At 35.1% G+C, this 20,735-nt stretch overlaps 1 protein-coding gene and 1 long non-coding RNA gene across 6 annotated transcripts in view; one reads left to right on the forward strand and one right to left on the reverse strand.

Moving 5' to 3' along the window:
• Positions 1 to 20,734, forward strand: part of LOC131813840 (uncharacterized) — a 30,301-nt gene extending 9,567 nt beyond the window's left edge. Inside the window, exons 2-4 of the long non-coding RNA XR_009346996.1 lie at positions 709 to 791; positions 7,267 to 7,315; positions 15,311 to 20,734. This is a non-coding gene — a long non-coding RNA (uncharacterized LOC131813840). The remainder of the gene's footprint in view (positions 1 to 708; positions 792 to 7,266; positions 7,316 to 15,310) is intronic.
• UCHL3 (ubiquitin C-terminal hydrolase L3) overlaps positions 1 to 20,735 on the reverse strand; it is a 114,449-nt gene that overhangs the window by 9,435 nt on the left and 84,279 nt on the right. For 2 of the 5 annotated variants that reach the window (XM_059144344.1, XM_059144342.1), the window contains exons 6-8: positions 13,276 to 13,467; positions 8,740 to 8,815; positions 1,692 to 1,750 (exon numbers count right to left, since the gene is read on the reverse strand). In XM_059144344.1, coding sequence (XP_059000327.1) covers positions 1,692 to 1,750; positions 8,740 to 8,815; positions 13,276 to 13,467 — 327 coding nt within the window. Of the gene's footprint in view, positions 1 to 868; positions 1,087 to 1,691; positions 1,751 to 8,739; positions 8,816 to 13,275; positions 13,468 to 20,735 lie in introns of those variants that run through there. The other 3 variants (XM_059144343.1, XM_059144347.1, XM_059144345.1) reach the window with 3 other exon arrangements.

Consider the following 20,735-nt stretch of genomic DNA (forward strand, 5'->3'; position numbering starts at 1 on the left):
CAAATCTCTCTGCCTTCATTCTTATCTCCTCCCCAAAATATTATCCACAGAGGAGTCAAGATGATCTTCTGAAATTATAAGTCAAATCAGGTCACTCTCCTGCTTAAAACCTTCCATGGTCTACCATCACACTTGCAATAAATCTAAATTCCTTTTTCTGTTGTCCTGTATCACTCAGCCTCTCCTCCTACGACCTTACATCTTGCCACCTTCCCCTTCACTTTCTATGCTCTGGTCTTATAAGCATTTTTTCTGGCCCTACAACACCATAAGATTTTCCTACTTGAGGGACTCTGTATTTTTTCCTTTTATTCTTCACTACCACCTTTCTCGGGTTGGTTTTTTGTTTGTTTGTTTGTTTGTTTTGGTTTTTTGTTTTGTTTTTTTAGCTATTCAAATCTCAACTTCACAGTTACTTCCTCATAGGAGCCTCCCCTGACTACAAATTCTAAAGTAGCCACTCAGTCACTCTCTAACACAAATCTAACTTGGCCTAACATCTATCATTGGTGTGTCTCTTACTGATGTGTTCTTTATCTCTTCTCACAAGCACATAGGCTCCAAGACTGTGGAACTTGTGGACTGTGTTCATGGCTGTAACTCCTGTACCTAGGACCATGTCCAGGTCATGACAAGTCAACACTCTACAACTGCTTGTTAAGGGAGTATGTCAAAATATGTGATATATCATATATTTACACTATGCAGATGGAAACTGTACCTGTGCCCAAGACAAAAATCTCCCATGAAATTTAAGAGAATAAGAAGCCTATCACTAGTTCCCAGACAAGGTAAGTCGTTCACAAGAAACAAAGGGGAGAAAAGAATGACAGCTTTAACGTGGGACAAAAATAAAACGCAGATTAAGTCAAAGTTTAATTCACATAAAGTTTAATCAGTCAAGTTAATGAAAATATCAAAATTTTTGAGTTAGTGTGTGGCAGCGGAAATTTAATTTTTGTTGCAAATAATACAGTATTTGGTGTTTCCGTCACTGACAAGCTATGCTGCAGATAGAGCAATTGCATTGAATCTCAGTTCATCAGGGTCACGTTCCATAAACTTCTTGCAAACTTCTATGGCATCCTATGGGGGGAAAAATGTGTAATTTTTCAGTTTATAAACTTGTGTTTTCCTTTCAAATGATAAATGTTTCATATTTTCCCAATTCATACTAATCTTTAGTGCAGACGTCTTTTTCTAAATACAAAATAATTTAAAGCACAGACCAGAAAGAGTGAATGGTTGGTAGCCTAATTTCCTTAGTACAAAACTTGAAGATACAGTAAGTGTTCTTTCTTAAAATACTTTACAGAAACTTAACTTGAAAATTACTATCTCAGCCACACAATTTGTTCATAAATCTAAAAATCTCTAAAATTAGGATCAAGATAAAGATAGTGGTATCTTGGAATCAGTGAAATATGGGAAAAGATGTGCCACTCTTTCAATACTATTCTTATCTTTTTGAAATTTGATACTTGTTCACAAAAAGAACTCTGAAACTCTCTTCATTTGGTGTAGATTTTTAACACTAACTCATAATTTTCTTTTTGGATTTTCTCAAGAGGGTAAGGACACAGAAGCATTCAAATGCAGAGAAAATGTTATTCAAGTGATCTTTAGAAATATTTTAAAGATAACAAGAACATTGATAACACTTGAAGTAGGCCAACAAGTTTTATTGTTACCTCTAATAAAGTTTCATCACTAGTTTCCCCATGGTTAATTGGAAATGGTTTCCGTCCATCTGTGGAAAATGAATAAACAGTTGAAAGTTTAGCTGCTTATACAGGATAATGTACTTCCATTTTCCTCTTCCCACAAGTGAGGCGAAAGTTAAAAGATACTGAAAATGATATATCCTAAAATAAATACTTTAAATGTGCTATCAGTATTCTTTATATTAAATGTTATTAGACCTTGCTTCCATGTTTGAAAGCCTAAATTCTCTTCATAAAAAGAATCTATAAGAAATAAACATTGGAGGGTGCCTGGGTGGCTCCGTAGGTTAAGCTGCTGCCTTCGGCTCAGGTCATGATCTCAAGATTCTGGGATCGAGTCCCGCATCAGGCTCTCTGCTCAGCAGGGAGCCTGCTTCCCTCTCTCTCTCTGCCTGCCTCTCTGCCTACTGTGATCTCACTCTGTCAAATAAATAAATAAAATCTTAAAAAAAAAAAAAAAGAAAGAAACATTGGTTTTAATTTCTTGAAAAAATACAAAATTAACTAAGGCAGTTTTTAAAAAGCAACAACCCTAGTTTCTACCTAGGAATATGAAAAAACTTATTTCAAATCAGAAGGTACCCAAGACTGACATGCTTATACCAAGGAAAGGGAACCACCACAAGATTTATATAGCTATATATATAATATATAGTAATGTATAATAATAATTGTGTACAACCAAGGCATAAGCAGTATAGACCAACAATCTAAATAACCTAGGGTTATTTCACTGACCACCAATGTTAATTAGACACAATTATAAACATCTTGAATAAACTACTACTTTAATGAATGCTATGAAAAAAGGAAAAAGGAAAAAGTCCAATATTATATAAACTCATCCTAACCCAAAGTTAACTGATACTCTACTCTATCTGCAAATCTTAATCTCCTGTATCTCATAAGTGGCACTTCGTGGTGCAGCTGGATGGCTCAGTTGGTTAAGTGTCTGCCTTCAGCTCGGGTCATGATCTCAGGTCCCGGGATTGAGCCCCTGCTCAGCGGGGAGTCTGCTTCTCCCTCGCTCCACCCTGCTCATGTTCTCTCTCATGCTCTCTATCTCTCTCAAATAAATAAACAAAATCTTTAGAAAAGAAGAAAAGACAATTCAAGTTCAATCCATAAAACGCAATCCCTTTATAATTCCATGGCTTCCAAATGTAGTGAAAATGTCTGAATCCATATACATACACAGTGACAGAGCTGGGCTGATACCACTGTGAAAGAAAAATATGAGGGAAGATTAACCAAACAAACCAAAAGGCAAAATGAGACAATTATTAAAACTGGATAAATAAAAATTTATTTATTTATTTATTTTTATTTGAGAGAGTGTGAGAGAGAGAGAGAGAGATCACAGAGGGAAAGGAAGAGGGAGAAGCAGACTCACTGCTGAGCCCAATTCGAGGCTCGATCCCAGGATCCTGAGATCAGGACCTGAACCATGACATTCAACCAACTAAGCCACCCAGGCACCTCAAGGTTTTAATTATGGCTCAGCTAAGAATAAATGTTTCTGTGGCCATAATACTATAACTTCAGCAGAACTAGGAGACTAGGAGAAAGGAAAGATTGGGAGGGTGGGTAAGGAATAAGGGTGACACTGGAAAGCTAAATTCTCATCTTCCTTGTGGGAAATGAAGAAATAGCACTGAGGCTACTTCCACCTCCAGCCACGCTGGAATAACTGATACCGGGTGACGCCTTCCACTGGAAACAACGAAAAAGCTGGAAGAAATAGCTGAAACGGTTGTTCTTAGACATCTGGAAATTGGTAGTTTGTATGTGAGCTCAACAGTAATAGCTTTCTGCCAGTTCACAAATGGGAAACCCACGCAGAGCACAACAGTCTTAATGAGGAGACTGCAGAGAAAGAGTGCAGGATTCAGGAATTTGCAAAGCATCAGAAAGAAGGTGGCTCCCCACTTCGCAGAGCTGTTGCTCTTTGTCTGGACTGGGTCAGGCCAGGATCAGTGTGCTGGGGGAGGAGGGGAAAGCGCAGGGAGCTCTGTGTCTGGGTCTGATTTTCAGGCTGGGGTGGCTGAGAGCTTATTTATATACAAGAGCAATGGGTAAATCAAGAAATACACAAAGGGTAATGGAGAACACCAGAATAAACTATATGCTATTAGATTTAGAAGTGCTACTGTAAGTGAATGCTTTTTAATATATAAACGGGTCACTGTGGGTATCTTTATACTCATATTCATATATATGCATGTGAGTTATTTTTCTAATACATACAAACATTTCCTACCTCTGTCCTCTGAGAGGGCCTAGGAGCAATGATATCTTAGTAGCAATGAGCACACCTACCACCCAGATATTGGTTCTAAATACCATTTTCCACAGAACCAGGGCTCTATGGAGAAGTAACTGAGTAACAGAGCCAGGGCACAAAAAACCAAAGATGAAACTAGAACATCTTATTCTACCTGACAGAAAGTGCTTGAAGAATGACAGAAACCTATCAAAAGATCAAAAGGGTCAGCTTGACAGGGTTCCCTTCAAGGCCAAGTCTGGGAAAATGTAAGCATCAAAATAAATGATGATAATGAACTGTATGTACCCACTTGCATAAAATACGAATCCATGAGTCCATTCTGACATGAATGAATGAACGAGGGGGAAAAAGGAAAGCTTCTAATGTTGGAGGAATTTTTTTTTAAACACCATTTGGCAACCATCATAGTGACAATTAATTAAAAATCATCAATGGATGCTAAATCTGATAAAGGCTTAATGAGAAAGGGTATATTTACATAGGCTCAAAGTATCTCCTGATAAAATATTTATTCATTATTTATTAATTAAAAACTATAACATGTTGACATATTAATAAGTTTAACAAATGCATTAGCTTTATAATGGAGAAATGCAGATAAAACCTAGACCAAAGGATAGAGGTCGGGGTGCCTGGGTGGCTCAGTGGGTTAAGCCGCTGCCTTCTGCTCAGGTCATGATCTCAGGGTCCTGGGATCAAGTCCTGCATTGGGCTCTCTGCTCAGCGGGGAGCCTGCTTCCTCCTCTCTCTCTGCCTGCCTCTCCGTCTACTTGTGATATCTCTCTGTTAAATAAATAAAATCTTTAAAAAAAAAAAAAAGGATAGAGGTCACCATCACCAGCCATGGGACAAATCAACATGACGAGCATCCTGAAATGATGCCCTGAGAACACAGTGCCACTTCTGTGGTGTATGTGCCAAAATTAGATAAATAATGAGGAAATATCAGACAACCCAAACTAAAAAATAATCTCACTTAAAAATAAATGTACACTTTAGTGTATACTGTACACTTAAAAATAAATGTCAAAGACAGGGCGCCTGGGTGGCTCAGTGGGTTAAGCCTCTGCCTTTGGCTCAGCTCGTGATCTCAGGGTCCTGAGATCAAGACTTGCACTGGGCTTTCTGCTCAACAGAGAGCCTGCTTCCCCCTCTCTCTCGGCCTGCCTCTCTGCCTACTTGTGATCTCTCCTCTGTCAAATAAACAAATAAAATCTTTTTAAAAAATAAAATAAATGTCAAAGACATGAAAGAAAAGAAAAGATTCAAGAACCATTCCAGATTCAAGGAGACAAATGTGACAACTGAATACAACACACAATCCTGAATTGGATTCTGAACCTACAGAGGATATTGTAAAAATCAGAACAATTTGAATAGGGTCTGTGAATTCAATCATAATATGGATTGACTATCCATATTATGGATATGATATATCCATATTATAGATATGATATCCATATCCAACAGGGAATATGTTAATTCCCTGATTTTGACAGTCACTATAGTTATGTAGGAGAGTGTCCACCTGTTCTAAAGAAATATATATAGAAATATTAAAGAATAATGGGTCACTGTGTCTGCAACTTATTTTCAAATGGTTCAGACACTTTAATTGAATCTGGGGAATCTTGAGTAAAAGGTTTATGGGAACTCCGTAAATAATTTCTATGATTTCTCTAAAAATTTAAAATTATTTCAAAATAAAATTTTTTTAAATGTTTCAGAGTACTCCTGTCTAGGGAGAAGATATATTGTTAGTTATCAGTTTTCTAATCTGATGATTCAATCAGTTCGGAATTCACTACCAAATCCATTGCTCTAATTTACCCATAAAGAGTAATTATAGCTATTTAAAAACATGTACTTTTCCTCCCCTACATATGCCATTAATGACATGAAGCCCTAAAGAAAAGGAAGGGGTGTTAACAAAAAGATGAATAACTCAGTTCTTTTCATCAGTTAACTTTACAATTTAGTAGGGAATAAATATATTAAAGATACCCAGTATCCTTTGTTGAATAATTGTCTTGTAGGAATTAACTTGCACATGTCTACAATCACATAGCCTTATTTTTAAATAAATAAGGCTACTTCAAAATGATTTTTTTTCCTTAAAAAACTTATGCTGTTCTCTTAGTCACTGTTTTCTATTCACTAACTCAATAGTCCTCTTGCTCAACATTCCTTTAGAACTTATTAGGAATCCGCATCAGTGTTACTGCCAATCTCCCTTGCAGTGAATCAGCAACTGCCCATTTTCATTTGTCTTGTACCTTGTTCTCTATAGCATCTAAAAGAGTACTGCTATTCTTTAGAACTCTGAAATTCTTTAAACTCATTTAAAGAATGTAATCCCCCAAAGGCTCCAATTCTGTATCAGCCGTGATCATTCTTCTTACTAAAGAATACCTGACCAGCAAGACCTCAATAGTTCTGTCTTTCTTTTCTCATGGTCTTCCTTTTCTGATGTTCAAACCAATTTTAAAATCCTTTTGTACTGATCTTGGCGTGCTATAAGAAAACCATTCTTCATAGATAGCTTACTCTTGATATACATCTTCCCTTCTAACTGTCCTTTCTAGCCTCTGAGCTCAGGGAGCTAGCTAACTAAATGCATTAGTCAATGCCTTCCCATTAAGATGATCAGAGATTTCTTCCTGCTAAATATCTTTCTGATGTTACTGTTTGTTCTACTGCTAAGTCTCTCATCCGGAAAGTCCTCATCATTTCCATAGTTTCCGGTTATGGCTCATATTTACCGTTTCTCTAGCCTTTCCTAAGTGTACTTTCTTAAAGTCAACAAAATGTGTCTGGCAAGTCTCAGCACTCTCTTTACTTCCCTTCCCACTAGTTATTCTTTTTTTTTTTTTTTTTAAGATTTTATTTATTTATTTGATAAGAGATCACAAGTAGGCAGAGAGGCAGGCAGAGAGAGAGGGGGAAGCAGGCTCCCCGCTGAGCAGAGAGCCCGATGTGGGGCTCAATCCCAGGACCCTGGGATCATGACCTGAGCCGAAGGCAGCAGCTTAACTCACTGAGCCACCCAGGCGCCCCATAGTTATTCTTTATTATTCAAAATTCAGAGTAGGAACTCAGCTTCCTGCAATCAGGCAGATGTGTGAAATCCCCGATCACTATTACATCTTATCTCTAGATACAGACTTTTGTAGACTGAATTCACAGCGCTGGTCTTCCACACTGCCTTGCAGGTCTGTCATATGTGTCCGTAATGATGTGTTCTTTTCATTTCAGTTTGATTCCAACTCAGATCACTCTACTACTATACAAAACCCTCAGGGATGTAAGTTTCTACAAAATTATGTTTTTTACTTTCCTTGTCCCCTTTAATAGAGCCATTTCTTTTTAATTAAGTGTATTATTCTGTTGTTATATTCTAAACATAAAATCTATCTAAATTTTATAGACCTCATTTACAGTCACAGAAGTTCTTTCAGAATTCTTATGCTTTTAAATAAGCTAAGGAAAATCAAAGTGGCAAGTTAATACATAGACAGCAAGTAAGAAGAAAGAAAATTAAAAATTATGGTACCTAGAAATTGAAAAAGACTTCTCTTTTTATTTGGCTTTTTAAAACTTTTTTAAATTGAATTAATTTCTTTTCTTTTCTTTCCTTTTATTTACTTTTCAAGTAGGCTCCATGCCCAGAATGGAGCCCAAAGCAGGGTTTGCATTCACAATCCTGAGATCGAGACCTGAGCTGAAGACCGAGGATCAGATGCTTAACTGACTCAACTACCTAGGCACCCCTTATTTGACTTTTTTTAACCTAAGAAGAAAGTCTCATGGAAAAGGATAAGAAGGACTCACAATACTCACAATAAGTACCATATACCAGCCATTAAAGAATCATAATAAGTTTGTTATATCTGAATGGATCAATTAAAATTATGAGGATCTCCTCTAAAACTCCCCAAAATAGCCTATCTACAGTTAAATTTCTAAAAAAATAAGTGCAGGTTTAGGCCAAAATGCCAAATAATTAATCATGACTACTTTGACATATGCCTTAGGGAAGTGCTGCCAGAAAACACAGACTCCTGTGAAGTTAAAAAATCAGATGCAGGGGCGCCTGGGTGGCTCAGTGGGTTAAGCCTCTGCCTTTGGCTCAGGTCATGATCCCAGGGTCCTGGGATGGAGCCCCACATCAGGCTCTCTGCTCAGCAGGGAGCCTGCTTCCTCCTCCCTCTCTGCCTGCCTCTCTGCCTACTTGTGATCTCTGTCTGTCAAATAAATAAATAAAATCTTTAAAAAAAAAATCAGATGCAAAACAAAGAGATAGTACAAAAACCTAAAAACTAGTGATACTTATTATTGATTACAAAAATTAGTCTTTATGAATAGTACACTATATTTTAAAAGTTGTTTCCAGATCAAGATAGTTCATCCAGATGTTGATGATAACTAACTTAATAATTTAGTAAAGAATGCTGAAGTGATTTATAGGAGTTTCCTATGATTTTTACTTCCCTGCTTTGCTTGAAATACAAAGGAGGTATGCATACTTTCTTGAATTATAACTTATTCAAACAGCAAAAAGAAAATTTTTTTTCTAGTAAAGAATCTTAAATGGAAAACTTTCATTATGTCTATTCAATGTTATAGGGCAATTAATATTAAACACAATAAACATCAACAGTCCTGTGAATCATAGAGACTTTCCCACTTATCATTTCCCTCCCCAGAGTAAATTTAAACAGTTCTTACCTAATTCATAGAGATGCCCATCTACATGAACTAATGCAATAAAATGAAGATCTACTTTTTCATCTATACTTGGTGCCTGAAATAGGAGGGAAAAATACATATGATGCACGTTAGTAGTCAAATCAATGAAGTACATGTAAATACATACAAATATGAAATGATATGAGAGAACACTTAACCAATATAATTCAAAGTTTATTAATCTTTGATATGGTAGACAAAGAATGAACACAACCACATTTATGACAATGACCTCAGGACATCAACAGGAAAACATCGACTAAAAGCATATCTTTCTTAATCTCAATTGATCTAAGAACGTTTAATATTGTTCAACCTCAGAAGCCCTGGTGCCTAGCACAACGCCTGAAGCATAGGAGATGCACAATGTATACTTGCTGAATGAAATGAATGCATGAACTCATTTGTCTAATTTTTGATATTTTAAATAACAAAGTTTAAAAAAATTAATAGTGTAAGAGTTAAACTCCTTCCATGCTAAATTTTAAGACATCAAGAAAGTAAATTCTTAATGATCTGAACTTGACAATCTCTTTTTTGAAAAATGTTAATACAGTTTTAGAATAAAACAAGTCTCATTGTTTATCATAGATTCAAAACATTTAAAAATGAATAAATGCAGGAAACTAGCCCAAAAGAGTAAAGTGGTAGAGGGGGAGATAAAAGCAAATTAAAATGCAGTTAACTGTAACCTATGATTTTTTGCCTGCTTTCTTAGTGAACTACTTGAAATTAAAATTATACCTATTTTTTTGTTGTTTTCTTTTTTTTTTAGTTTACCAAATTCGATTTGCATTAAGCAATATCTGCTACATTTCTTAGAAATGTAAATAAGTTACCTAAAATCAAAACATGATTAAATAGCACTATGGTATGCAGTAAACTGCCCAGTTAACACTGTGTGTTTGCTATATATCAAATCTTAAATGGTCTGGAATAAAATATAATCATTATTAAATGCAAGCAGAAATTTTAGAGGCAAATATTTTAAAAAGGCATAAGTCAAATCACATCTCATATTAACATCCTATAACACAATAGTGTCTAAAATGTAAAGTTCATACTTTTTTCACCTTCAGATAATTTTATAATTTTAAGTAGTTTTTTAACAATAGCTTTAAGAAGTGTTTAGATGCAAAAAATTGAAAGCGACAGAATAAACATTACTATTTTGGATTTACTGAATATTTCTAAAACACGTACAGATAGAGGGACTCATCTAATCTCCTATTACTCTCATATTTCCTTCCATTTATGAATGGAAGAATCTCAACATAACATTAATATGGCAAACTAGGTATTCCTAACTTCGATTGAAAATCAAAGAATTCCACTGTTGGTAGGAATCAAAATGATCTACTTTTGCTGCTGCTCCAGTAGTAGCCTCCTCCCCCGCGCAGCCCCATTTGCAGTGGCCCCTAGAACAGGGGACTGCCACTAGGTTCTGAGGCAGTCCATTTCGTCTTTGGACAGTTTTGCTGAGTTATACTTCATACTGAGACTAATATATGTCTCCCAGTGTTTTCCATTGTCTCAGAAAAAAGTCTAATCCCTCTTGAACATGATATTTCTTCAAATATTTAAAGATAGTGATAATAAGTTCCCTTACTTTCCTGGTCAGAGAATCAAAAAGTATTACTCATCACTCAAATCCAATATCCTCGGTTTACTAATAACCAGAAGAGAATCCAATTTTTCAAGGCTAAACCTAGGCAATTCTACAAAGTATAAATTCAATCTATAACAGAAACGTACTAGAAATGATTTTTTACCCAACTAGAAAAGAGTTTTATTTTACTCATTACTCATTCACTCAATTTAAGACAATTCTCCAATAGGATATCAAGTATTTTAATTTTCAAAAATTATAAACTATTTTAACACCATCTCTTCTTTTTTTTTTTTTTTTTTTTTTTTTTTTTAAATTTTATTTATTTATTTGAGAGACAGAGATCACAAGTAGGCAGAGAGGCAGGCAGAGGGAGAGAGGAGGAAGCAGACTCCCTGAGGAGAAGAGAGCCCGATGCGGGGCTCGATCCCAGGACCCTGGGCTCATGACCTGAGCCGAAGGCAGCGGCGTAACCCACTGAGCCACCCAGGCGCCCCAACACCATCTCTTCTTAAAAAAATAATACATCTTATAGCTTCGATTTTTCATATTTTGTTAGTAAATACAACCACGCTAGAGGAAAAAGGAGTATAAGTGGGGTCAGAGACCTGAATATGTATCAGACCCTGTGTACACTAGGTTTTAAAATCTGTTTTAAAGTTTAAATGAAATGCATTAAAAGTATTTTGTAAATTGTTAAGTGCTATAAAAGCATTATGTAACTTCACAATATTAATACTACATTATCACAAATATAAGAAATCACTAACACTAGTGACTCATAATGGTGAGTCATTATACCTTCTATTCAACAGTGCATACTAAAAATATACAGCTCTAAAGAGGGCATGAAAAGCCTTCAAACTATTATTATAAAAGGTAAGTAAAGCTCAAAACTTCTAAGCCTTACACACAACCTTGGTACCTATTGCGAGCCTTTCCCTTTGATCAGACTCATTAGTCTGAGAGTCTAAAATCTGCAATTATCCAACTGCTTCAAAATTGTTCCACTTCAAACAAGACCAATAAAGTCAAAGTCTTCCATTTCAAAACATGACCAAGAAGGCAGATTATATATATATATGTATATATACATGTATATATATATATTTTATACAAAGGTCCCTAATTTACAATACATGTATTATTATCTCTGACAACTAAAAATAATATAATAAATCAATTAGAAATAAATTAAATACTAAATATAAATTCCAAATTGTTGAAAATAACATTTTAAATTTAATTTATACTTGTAGGCACTGGCACTGTTTTAAGTGCCTTCAAAGTACTGACCAACTCATCATCATGTAAACTCTATGAGACAGATAATATACTCATTTATTCTCAAGAAAACAGTTTAACAGCTAGTAGGTGATAGAATCTGGTTTCAAACTCAGGTGGGGTAGTTTAGAATCCATGCTATGCTATGAAAATACTTATGATGCTATAAAGCAACAGAATTAATATGGAGAGTGAAGGTCAAAATTATGTAAAATCATATAAAACTGGAAACACCAATTTTATGATATGTTCACTTATATTTAGAATATTTTAAAAGTACTAAGGAATCAATCATATTTAGTATCAATTTTGCCCAAGATAGAATTTCCAAAATTGGGGTTTTACTCTGATCAATTCACTTTTATCTCCTACTATGCCAAACAGTGTATGGCACAGTAGGGAAGCAACAAATATTAAATCGATAAATGAAAAAAAATGGCAAATGCATGCTGTGATCCAATGAGGAAAATGAGATAAGCAGTTTATTGACTGATACTCAGCATAAATGAAAAGCTATTTTGATGACCATACTGACATTTGGTAGAAACAGATATTTAAGGAAACATGTCAAGACTACTTCACAGTTTGTGTCTAGCTCTGGAAGAGTAAATAAAGGGAAAGAAAGAATGTTTGACACCTTTTAATTTTTTTAGCATTAAATGTACGAGGAATCAGACTTCCTCTGGCTTCAAAAGTTTGGATTTCCAGAAGCATCAAGTTTCTTATAAATGGATAGCATACATCAAATCTTTCAGATACAGCATTTCTAGGTAGACTCTGCCAAACCACAGTCATTGCTATTAACAATCTCAAACATCACAAAGAAAAGAGCTGGAGTTGCCTAACCCTACAATTTATTTCAATCATGAGAATTATTAGAATTCCATCATCAACCTCAACATTTAATATAATTGGCAAGATTTTAAGAACAAATGTACTTTTTAATAGTTTTTAATATAATCAACCTAAGAAGGAAAAATCATAAAATTTGTGGGAAGCAATTCTCAAGGAGAAAATCTTCACCTCCTACTTGGAAAAAGATCTTTAGAAACTGAATAGGTAGGGAAGATTGGATCAAGATTAAACCAAGTACCTGAGACACCTCAGGGAATAAAATAGCTTAGATGAACACCCTACACCATGAAGGATTAGGTTAAGGATAGAGTAAGTAAAGTGACCCCAGAGCATGACAAGAGACCATAGTCATGTTCAGAAACATGAAAAAAAATAAAGAGATGGCAAAGAACGCAGAAGGTACACAGCATTTGTTGACCTGGGTCAACTAAATGAAATCAGAGAGATGAAGGTTAAGAGAATACATATTCACTTTAACAACAGACAGGAACTTAAACATTGTCATGAATGTCGATCAGTATTCATCAAAAGGCAGGCATCCTAATGCTGGCGGGATATGGAGTGGGAAGATGAATATTCACCGAGGCACTGGTGAAAGTCAAGCTAGACTGCAAAGCATAGAGGTATGCTTGCAATCTTACTGGGGGAGAAAAAGCTAATGGTTGAGTGAACCAAGAGAAAAGCGCTTTGAAGACTGAAGAAGTGTAAGGAAAAAAATGGACTATCCTTGTCACTGGAAGAAGAGATGGAAGATTGACTACACTTACAACAGAATGGAGACCCATAGATGGTAGGCGTAAGAAGGGTCGCCAGCGACGAAGACGGAGAGATGGACTGGTAGCTTTTGCAGGGCCTACATGGTTACGTTTGACCCAGGGCAGGGATGCATGGTGACACAATGATGAGGCCTTCGTTCTGCAGTGGCTAGAATGAGGCTGTGATGAGGATGGCGAGGAGGACTACATAATTAAAAAAGAGAACATTTTACTTAGACCACGTTACTGGGCGATCATTTTTTTTCTTAAAAGCAACGTATGGTCATATTTGTCTTTATATGGTCTAGTACTTTTAATCAAGCATAATCTAGAAAAGGATCATATATGAATGTTGGTTAAAACTGGATAAAGTGGAAATATATAAGGTATAAGGTTATATGCCATAGCTTCTGTAAGGATACATCTAAAATATTTACCTACTCTCATTTGTGTAGCACAGTCTCATGGAATTATTTAAAAGCCACTAATAATGGAATTATCACATCAAATTGTTTAAAAAACAGAACACACACACACACACACAGAACACACAACATGTAACACATACAAAATACAAAGAATACTGTGTAGAAGAAAACAATATGGTGACAGGCAGTGATGAAAAGAATTCTTTAGTGGGAATAAACTCTAAGAGGGGAAAAAAAACCCTTTAAAATATAAAGAGGAGTAGAGCAATCCTCTGAAGCTGATAACCTGCATTAAGTATTCTTTTACTTACACTGACAAGTTAAATGGAAACTACCATAGCCTATTAGCCATCTTTCACTAATCAACAGTGTTTGTTAAAATATGTACCGTTTATTTTGTCCTGGGCACTCTTTTAAGCACTTTACATTATCTATTCATTTAATCTCCCAGCAATCCATGAGACAGGTACCATATTCCCATTTTACAAATGAGGAATCAGAACACACAGAGGTTAAATAATATAACCCAGGCCATTATACTAGCAAGCGACAGGGATAGGATTCAGATACAGGAAATCTGGTTCTAGAATCCATTGTGTAGAATCACCTTGATGTGGACCCTCATTTTCCAAGGGAAAGATTTTATAACTAACTTAATAGACCAGATTCTAATGAGGAGAGGTATAATCCTCTTAAAATTAGATATTTTGAGAATCATGCTTTCAAACAACCACAAAGGTTGAATCTGGCCCAACAGTTTTTCACAAAAGGCACATGCTTACAATAAGTAACTTATTAATGGTAATCCAAATGTTAATTTTATGATTGCTACCTCCAATAAATATTACCAGTACATGAAATAGAAGTTTAAGGCAGTGTGAAAAAATTATAATCATTTATAACCATAGTGAGAAGCAGCAATAACAATAGTGTTATGAGTCCTTGGGAAGCGATAATATTCACTAACCATGACTTATTCTCTTTAGGAAAATGAAGGGGTCTTCCCCAAATGATTTCTAGGACTCTTTCAACCCTAAAAATTCTGTGATCCTTCTTAGTATTTTCAATCTGTGGGAACAGTACAGTAACCTAAAATAAAGCTATCACTGCAATAAGGGTTTAAAAAACTAGTGGCTCTTAATAAGAACCAGTCAACCAGAAATACATAAATAAATCCTCTTGGCTCTATACAAGAGTAAATGGTCTGCTCCTACAGACACAGTCTAATCAGAAGTTTGACATATTCAATCTGGTTACATTAAAATAGGAGAAAGAAAGGGAAGAAGAGAATGGGGAAAAGAAGAAAAATGGAGGAAGAGAGAAGAAATGGAGGAAAGAAAGAAAGGGAAGGAGAGATGACTAATGAGCAGGGGAACGAAACAACACTCTTCTGAGCAAGAAGGAGAGATTATTAGGCTAGAAATAGAACTGGAAGGTGAATACCGAAAGAATGTGGAAGGTTTGGGAGGTGAAATGGGAAAGGGATTCCTGGTCAAGAATTCAGTGTCAGAAAAAACAGAAAATAGGGACAAGGAAGACATATTCACAGAACTAGACCGCCGGGTCTAGGATTTGATTTTACCCTTTCAATCAAAAGAGCTGGCCTGTTACTTTTCCAGGGATGCTGGAAGAAGACTTGGGATGCCTGGGTCAGAGAAAAGGGACTTGACTTCTAGCACAGCCAGGAGCACGATCATCTACAGGTCTGCATGCGCTCACGCTCACGGGAGGGCGACACAGAGGGCCTAGGTGGATGGCTGCACACAAGGAGAGCTGCATTCCAGGAGAGGAATATTGAGTTTGCGGCATGGTGTTTTATAGCAAAAAGCAAGCAAACATTCTCTTTCCTATAAGCAGACCTTACCTAATCCCTCACAATTTCCTACTGGGAGAAAAGCAGTTTCCCTTCAAGTGTAATTGACCTTCTTCTTTTGCCATTTTTGAAAAACCTTTTAAAAACTTAAAAAAAAAAAAAATCAAGCTAAAAAGTTGCAAAAACAAAAGTAGCACAGGAAGCACTGAACTCTTTGCCCACAACATCCTAGCTCCCATTCACTCTGCATTTATGCTCTCTTTCTATGTAATTTTTTTCCTGAACCATTTGGGGGTTTAGGGTAAGTTACATATATCATGGTCCTTTACCCTTAAGGTATTTCCTACAGACTAAGAGAATTCTCTTACATAACAGCAGTGTAGTTACCACCTTCATAATTTTAGATTGTTATAATATCTTGTCTAGTCTGCCCATATTTTAATTTGTTAGTTGACCTATTAATTTCTTTCAGAGCATTTTCCCTCGTGACCTAGGAACAGGTACACTGAATTTACTTGTCCTGTCTTTTCAGTATTCTTTAACTTGGAGTATTTCCGACAGTCTTTCCTTGTCCTTTATGACATTAACATTTCAACAGTCTCCATCCCCCATTTTTAAATAAACAATTTTCTACATAAAAAACATCATGCTATGAATACAAACACTTATTTCTTCCTTTCTAACCCATATGACCTTTCTTCTTTTTGCTTTCCTGCCAGGATCTTTAGTATAATAATGAATTTCATTGACATTTGCTTTTGTCTTTATTATTTCTTCCTTCTGTTTGACTTGGGTTTAATTTGCTCTTCTTTTACTACCTTAAGTTTAAAATGTTAGATTACTGACTTGAAAAGATCTTTTCTTTTCTACTATAAGCGTTTAATACTATGAATTTATCTTGAATCCTTGCCTTTTTTTTTCTACTATAAGCATTTAGTGCTATTGATTTTTCTGTAACTCCTATTTTTTCTCTTCTATAAGCACATAATGTTAAAGAGTTCCAGTTCCTGCTTTACCTGAAACCTGTATATTTTGATTTTTTAAAAATCTTATTCAATTTAAAATGTTTTCTAATTTCCTTTGTGACTTCCTCTTTGACCCATGAAGTATTTAAAAGTATATTGTTTCACTTCTAAATATTTGGGAATTTGTTAGATATTTCTCATTGCTGATTTCTAATTTAATTTCATTAATCTAGAAAACATTCTTTGTCTGATTTCCACTTTTAAGAAAATTGTTAATTTCCTGATCCAGGATATGGTGTAGCCTGGTGCACATTCCTGTGTATTTGAAAAGAACGTGTATTAAGCTGTTTGGGGATGGAATATTCATAAATGTTAAGAGGGTCAAGTTGTTTAGTAACATTGTGAAGGTCTTCTATGTTAAGGTCTTACTAATTTTCTGGGTCTACTTGTTCTACTGATTACTGAGGAGACTGCCAAAATATCCAAATATTTGTGCATTTGTCTATTTCTTCCTTCAGTTTTCCCAGTGTTTGCCTCATATATTTAGAGGTTCTATTTTCAGCTACAAATACATACTTTATATCTTATTGGTGAATTGATCTCTTTATCTTTAGAATGTCCTTTATCACTGTAAAATATTCCTGGTTCTAAAGTCTACATCACCTAATTTCAATATTATTCCAGCTTTCTTCTGATTGCTCTTTTCATTGTATATCTTTTCCCATTATTTTAATTTAAATCTTTCCAAGTCTTTACATTTAAAGTGACTTTCTTGTAGATACATATAATTGTGTTCTTGCTTTTTTACCAATTATAATCCTTCTTTCAATTGATGGGTTTACATTAAGACCATTTATATTTTATTAATTTCATGTAATCATTGATATGGTTGACTTAAAACCTATCATCTTGTCAGCTCTCTACTTTCACCATCTGTTCTTTGTTGTTCTTTCTTTGCCTTTTTTGGGGTTATTTCTATGATTCCATTTTATATGTACTATTGTCTTATTGCTTAGATTTCTTTTTCGGTAATTGTCCTTGGGTTTAAAATGTTTCTTTTGTCACAGTGCACCTTCAAATAATATTACACCATATGTCATCTAAAAGCCTTATGGCAGTATTCTGAGTTCTTTCTCCCATCCTTTGTGCTAATGCCATATATTTTAATGTATGCTATAAATGTATAATACACGGCTACTACTTTATATTTAGACAGTTAATTATCTTCTAAAGCAATTTTTTAAAAGAACAAAATTTATTTTACATTCACCTTCCCTTGTTCCATTTCCAGCCCTCCCCAAGTTTTTGTGTAGCTCCAAATTGTAATACAGGTAAGCTGCTAATGAATCGTTTTGGGTTGTTTCAATGTGTCCTTTAGTTTTTGTTTTTGTTTTTTAAGATTTTATTTATTTATTTGACAGAGAGAGATCACAAGTAGGCAGAGAGGCAGGCAGAGAGAGAGGAAGGGAAGCAGGCTCCCTGCTGAGCAGAGAGCCCAATGGGGGACTCGATCCCAGGACCCTGAGATCATGACCTGAGCCGAAGGCAGCGGCTTAACCCACTGAGCCACCCAGGTGCCCTGTCCCTTAGTTTTGAAAGATATTTTTGTTTTAATTCTTTCAACACTTTAAAAATATCATTCCATGGTGTTCTGGCTTGCATAATTTCTCATGAGAAGCCTGCTGTAATTCTTATCTTTGTTCCTCTGTATCTAACCTATCTTTTTCTTCTGGCTGCCTTGAACATTTTCTACTTATCTTTCGTTTACAGTAGTTTGAGTATTATGTACCTCAGTGTATATGTGTGTTTGGTTTTCGGAGGATAGGGGTATTATCCTACCTAGTGCTCTTTGAGATTCTTGAAGCTGTGATCTGAGGTCTTTAATTATCTTTGAAAAGCAGCCATTAGATCTTGAAATATTTTTTCTGTCCCATGTCCCCATCTCACCCTCGCCTCTTCTTTCCTTCTAGGATTCTCTTTTCATGTATTAGATCATTTGAAATGTCCTGCAACTCTTGGATGCCCTGGGTACCCCTACCACCAGCAGTATATTTTGCTTTTGCAGTCTAGTATGAGTATGATGTGTCTTCACATTTACTGATTCTCCCCTCAATATTGTGAAGTCTTCTGGTTGGTAGACCCATGAAAGGAATTCTTCATCTCTGATACCATATTTTTCATTACTAACATTTCCAGTTGATTCTTATAGTTTCCAATTCTCTGCTGATATTCCCTCTTTGTTAGTACATGTCCACTTTGTTCTCATGAGTCTTTAACATATTATTTATAGTTATTTCAAACTATATCTGACAAGTCCAATATCTGGATCATATCCGACTCTGATTCTGTTGACTGGTTTGTCTAATAACAATGTATTGTTGTTTTTCTTGTTTCTTCTTTGTCTTGTAATTTTTGGTTAAAAGTTATACATCCTGTGTAAGAGCAGACTGAGGTAAATACTTTTTATGCCTGAGAATGGGCATACCTCTTCTGCTACACCTTTAGTGTGTGGAATTGAATCAGTCTAGTCAGGAGTTGAGCTGGTTTGTGTTTTATTGTGCTACGGTTAACCTCAGCAACCTACCAGCTTAAAATTCATCTAGCATTACCTTATGCTTAGGGTAGCAGCTAGACTGTTGGATGCTTTCTTTTTCAGTGTTCTTGTTCCACCCACCGCTTTAGGCTTTTTCTTAGAGCATGGGCTCGGAGGTCTCTCTCCTTGTTCTTGACTCACTCACACACTTTTGACACTTGTTTATTGGTGCTTACTGGTCTTTAATGGTGGCAAGGCAGAAATATTCTTTATTATTCTGGTTTAGCCATTGCTTCTACCATTATAGCTAGTCTGTCTATCCCTGGTATCAAGAACCAGTCTTTCCTCCTTCGACTATTTCTCTCGTTTTCTGCCCCTTCCCCAAAAAAGTTGTTTTATCTATTCCCTTACCCAAAGAAGGTATTTTGTCCTAGCATCTTTAGGTTTTGTTCTGTAAGGGAGAAGAACCAAGGCTTGAAGCCTTAGCCGAAGTAGAAACTGCTCCCTTCCTCGGGTTTGTACCTTAAGTCTCTCTCTAGTCTTGTCCTTAGTCTATCTTATAAGTACTAGTGAGGTTTGTGGAGTGAATGAAAGCTTCCCTTTTGGGGCCCCTTACAGCAATTTTATAATTTATATACTAGTCTATACTTGGCCTTTAGCAATTTGTTAAAATTTTTTTAGCATTCTGTTTCTTTTTTTCTTTTTACAAAAAGGGAACATATGCTTCATGTGGCTTTTTTCACTATCTATATATTTTGGGCATCTATCCACCCCAATAAGTATGTATCTGTTATCATTTTTCAAGGCGAGATATTATTTTTTAAATATGGTTAGATAGATGAACCATAAATATATATATATATATATATTATTGTATATTTAGGTTGTTTGTAGTTTTCTACATTTACAAACCACTATAAATATGTTCACACAAGTATCTTTAATATGTTCACCAATGAATAATAGTAATAGCTAACATTGTGTGACTATCGTTATATACCAGATGTTCTAAACTATAGATGATATAGACCCTCACAATAACCCTATAAGGTAAAAATTATGATCATTTCTATTTAAAAATGGAGATACAATTGTTGTCTAAGCTCTATCAGATTATCCATAGGTGATTTTAGCCTTTTTTACTCATCACATCTTCCAATGTAAACTTATATAAGAGAAAAGAATGAAAAAAGTACACAGTGTGGAATGAGTTCCACACTTTAAGTTTGTATGAATGTGTGTCTGTATCTGGCTATGTTTTTATGTTGTAGAAAATAAAAAATAGGATGGTACAATACTGTATTATGACTGTTTTACTTTTAACCACCTTGAAAAGGTCTTGGGCAGGAAAGCTATTTCGTAGTCCAAGTGCCGCTTACTATTATTTTTAATAAATAAGTGAACATATTAAGATGTTAAATGTTAGAAGCATTAATTCTAAATGTTTAGTCTAGTCATATTTATTTCTACCTAATGCTAAATGAATACAATATATACATATTTTCTCTAATAACATGATTTCTAAAGATAATCTAATTCATAATTTAGACATAACAGTGTACATCATATATATTTTCAATTCTAATAAAAATTTATATGATAATTCAGGAAAAGGTTGTCACGTAATATCATTTCAAGAGATGAAATAACTTTGATATGAAGTATGCAATTACGGATTCTTAAAACTCCTAGGCTTTCTTCCTAGAATTACAAAGAATTACACAAACTTTTAA

The sequence above is a fragment of the Mustela lutreola genome, chromosome 13 (genome assembly GCF_030435805.1).
Source record: "Mustela lutreola isolate mMusLut2 chromosome 13, mMusLut2.pri, whole genome shotgun sequence".
NCBI lineage: Eukaryota > Metazoa > Chordata > Mammalia > Carnivora > Mustelidae > Mustela > Mustela lutreola.